Source organism: Pavona decussata, unplaced genomic scaffold, assembly GCF_977016875.1.
Source record: "Pavona decussata unplaced genomic scaffold, jaPavDecu1.1 SCAFFOLD_224, whole genome shotgun sequence".
In the NCBI taxonomy this organism is placed as follows: domain Eukaryota; kingdom Metazoa; phylum Cnidaria; class Anthozoa; order Scleractinia; family Agariciidae; genus Pavona; species Pavona decussata.
Genome location: NW_028145629.1, coordinates 1 through 3633, shown reverse-complemented (window position 1 = coordinate 3633; position 3633 = coordinate 1). Strand labels below are relative to the sequence as shown.

General features: G+C 38.6%; 1 protein-coding gene across 1 annotated transcript; it reads left to right on the top strand.

The window, feature by feature from the left end:
• Nucleotides 1-463: 463 nt before the first annotated feature.
• LOC146458961 (ankyrin repeat domain-containing protein 13B-like) lies at nt 464-3388 on the top strand (the record flags this gene model as incomplete). Its single annotated transcript, XM_085090095.1, has 6 exons — nt 464-624; nt 751-886; nt 1802-1926; nt 2052-2097; nt 3101-3154; nt 3299-3388. Coding segments are annotated over exons 1-6 (595 nt in total), but the record flags the coding sequence as incomplete, so codon positions are not given.
• Between the last annotated feature and the right edge of the window lie 245 nt (nt 3389-3633).

Sequence of the window (3633 nt, the reverse complement as noted above, 5' to 3'; positions counted from 1 at the left end):
CGGATTTCCAACCCTTTTTTCAGTGGAGGTGTCCTCACTCCTGCAGTTGCTATGTTTTCTATAAAACACCAGCTTTGATGAATTTGGCGTGTATCAAACTTGGTTTTCCTCAGTTTTTCCTGATCTTTCACTCGTGCCCTCAGCCAGTCCTGAACGCCTTGCCATGTGCCTTGTAAGGTGCCTTGCCGTTTGAAAATTGTGACGTTCAGCAACCGCGCACAGACCTTAACAATACCATATACTCTAGCTATAGAGCGCAATGCACAATTTAGTTTTCCCACTTTGTGGACTTCCTGCCATCCGAAAAGAAGCTAAATACGTAGTTGTTCGAGTGATGGGAATACATGTATGAGGAAAAATATTTCGAAAAGAATGAAAAAAATATAGACTGGGGACGAGTGAGACTTGAGACCAGTGAGCTTCCAGTGAGCACGGTTAGTTGTGGTAAGCGGTTGCACAAAAAATGACAACAGCGCGAAAATGGCGGCCAGTGGAGGGAAGGACATTTTGGCCGCCTCTCCTCCCAAAATTAGCAGAGATACAATCCTGTCTGATTTCCCGTTGCATTGGCACGTCTGGCACAAAGATGCTTCCTCGCTTGAAGAAGAACTTGCGTTGAATAAGGTTGGTATTCTAACCCGGGTTTTCGAGGAAACGTTTGGTTGAAATTTTCAAACCGCAAGACAAATGTTCAGGTAAGTTATGCAAGCCAATCGACAGTGTTCTCACCTGTTTGCGGTTTTGTTACAGCACAATAAAGAGTTGGTAGATCCCCGTGGCCGGACGCCTCTTCATCTAGCGGTCACTCTTGGGTATGTGGACTGTGTCAAGTGTCTTCTCCGCGGCGGTTGTGACGCTAACGCTATCAATAAGGAAGGCTGGAATGGTAGGTTGGCCGGCCGTTTACATTAATTCTTGTTTCTTTGTCCTATGACGTCAAGCAGATTACACTCAGGAGTCATTATATTAAATTATCTAACCGGTGATCCGCTGTTTTGCAGTTGTAAACTTATTCAAAAATTTCAAAAAGGAAACTAAATGAAATATCAGATGTTCACTGTTTTGGAAAAGGCAACATGAAGTTGAAGTGCATTCATCTGAGTCTGATAAGGATGTCTATGCATCATTTTATTTGTTTATTTATTTGTGTGTTTGTTTAAACTGAGGAAACTTGTATGAAAGCCACGGTTGATATAATTTTGTTGATTTTCCATCATCCATTTGCAAACACTGGAGAGAAGGATCAAGAACAAGGAAGTATTTCTCTCCAGCATTTGACTGCCACTGATCACAAGACAATGATAACATAAAATTAATTAATAATGTTGAGCAGATGTCTCCAATCAGGGACTGGTGAGCAGAAGAGTCTGTATAAACACCTATCCACATTGGGCATTTTCAAAAAAAAATTTTTACAAATTTTATTCATGGTGACCATTTTCAAAAGTGCGTTTTTGGAGAGCATCAATGTGTGGTTCTAGAAAATATCCATTCCCCCCACCCCTCCCCCACTTCTCATAGAGGGTTTTTTGGTTTGAACCCACTGGATTTATAGTTTCCTTTAAAAACTTTCGCGCTAGAGGCCCCCCTCTCCTCCTCTTCCATATCCATATTTTAAGTTTCTAATTTGAAACATTTGCAGATCCCCTGGCCACTAAAGACCCATATCAAAATCTTGTGTGGAATTGCTGGCTGCAAATGGAAGGAAAAGTGATCTGAGCTTTTCTGTTATATGCTTTAGTTAGCAACTACTGGAACTCAATTCTTTTTAATAACCCTCTTATTGTTTGTAATTCTCTAGTATCTCATGAAGCAGTCAGCACAGGAAACCCTGAACTATTGTCACTTGTGCTTCAACATCGAGACTTTCAGAGGGGAAGCCAAAGACTTGCTGGAATTCCTGAACTCCTTGATGAGCTCAATGCTGTAAGATATTATTTTTTAAATTCCTTTTTGCTGACATGTGCGGTTAATCTACTTTTTTATCACTGTTATCAGTGCGTAAGAATGCTATCAAGATTTTAAACGTTTTCTTATATCTTGTGAAACAGACACCTGATTTCTATGTCGAAATGAAGTGGGAGTTCACCAGTTGGGGTAAGAAGTCTTTTATTTTTCTTATTATTTTGACAATTCATACAGTCAAGCCTTTGAGCCTAAAATATTACGATAGCCAAATCTCCATACAATAACATCATTCTGCGATAATTAAGTCATGCCTTCAGGATGGTCACTTTTCAAGCTAGTGTCAAAACGCTGCTCCCACCTCCATGCCATGAGAGGAGGGATCTCTCAAAGAATCAGTCCTAAGTTGTCCATTGCATGACCACATTTTGGAGTTCGAGTAGGTCTTCCAGCTTTGTACCCATCTGTTTAGTTTTACACATAGTTCCCAGTGGGGTACTTCTGGGATGTTTTGGTAGGGTGTTTTTTATGCAGTTTCAGAACAAATTGAAAAATTAGTGTCATGCAAAAACAGCTCAAAATTTGTATCCTTTAGGGTGGCACATGTAAAATGTAATAAATTGTAAATATAATGTAATATAATTATTTGCTTATCCAAGGGGCACCAAAGAGTTCTAGGAACTCATTCAAAGCCAGGTCAAATTTGAATTTGGAAATGTTGGAATGGAATTTGAATTTGGAATTTGTTTGTTGTTTTTGTTTTTTAATGCCTAATATATAGCTACATGTCCTATAGGGACATAGCCCCCTGGCAGGATTCTTGTTAGGAGCCGGTAACCGGTTATTTCTACCATCCATTCAAGTAAATGTTACTGGCTGTAGTGAAAAAAATGTTTTTGAAATTATTGAAACATCCAGCAGAAAATCTCACATTGATTTCAAATCCATTGCTTGTAAAGAAATCGCTCTTGGTTTGAGCTGACTTCAAGCTCTACCAAATTTGGTTTCCATTCTTCCCGTGGCCATCTCGCTCCCATCATTCCCTGGGAGATATTAAGAAAATGGCGTCCACCTGTTATTGCAAAATTTATTACCTCCCTTAACAAATCTTAACAAGAATCCTGCCCTGGGTGATAATAATTTATTATTTATGTTTTATTCTGTTTTATTTATTGTCTCTGTCTTTTTTTCTCAGTACCATTCATGTCAAGGATGTGCCCAAGTGATACATACAAAATATACAAGTGTGGTGAGAATGGGATTTTTAGAATTTAAATTTATGTTTTTGGATGTTACAAAATATGAATTGGTACTGGATATTAAAAGTATGAAACTATATTGAATTACAAAGTCTGGTTAACTTTCAGCTAATCCTGTTTGTTATAATCTACAGGTGCAAATGTGCGAGCAGACACCACGCTGATTGGGTTTGATCAGAATGACTGGCAGAGAGGAAACAGAAGTTATGTTTTTAAGGGAGGAGGTAACTTTTTTTATTAAATAAATTTGACCATTTAACCCGCGATGTGCAGTTCCAGAAAATATCCATACTCCCCCCATGGAAGGTTTTTTGTTTTACACCCTCCCCCCCTAGGAAATTCCATTTGAGTTTCGTACTTTGCTTCTAAAATGGCTCTTGTTGCCTTGGAATTTTCTGAGAATTCAAAATAATTTTAACTTATTAAAATGGCTTTTCTTAGATTGACACCCACCAAAATGTAACATTAT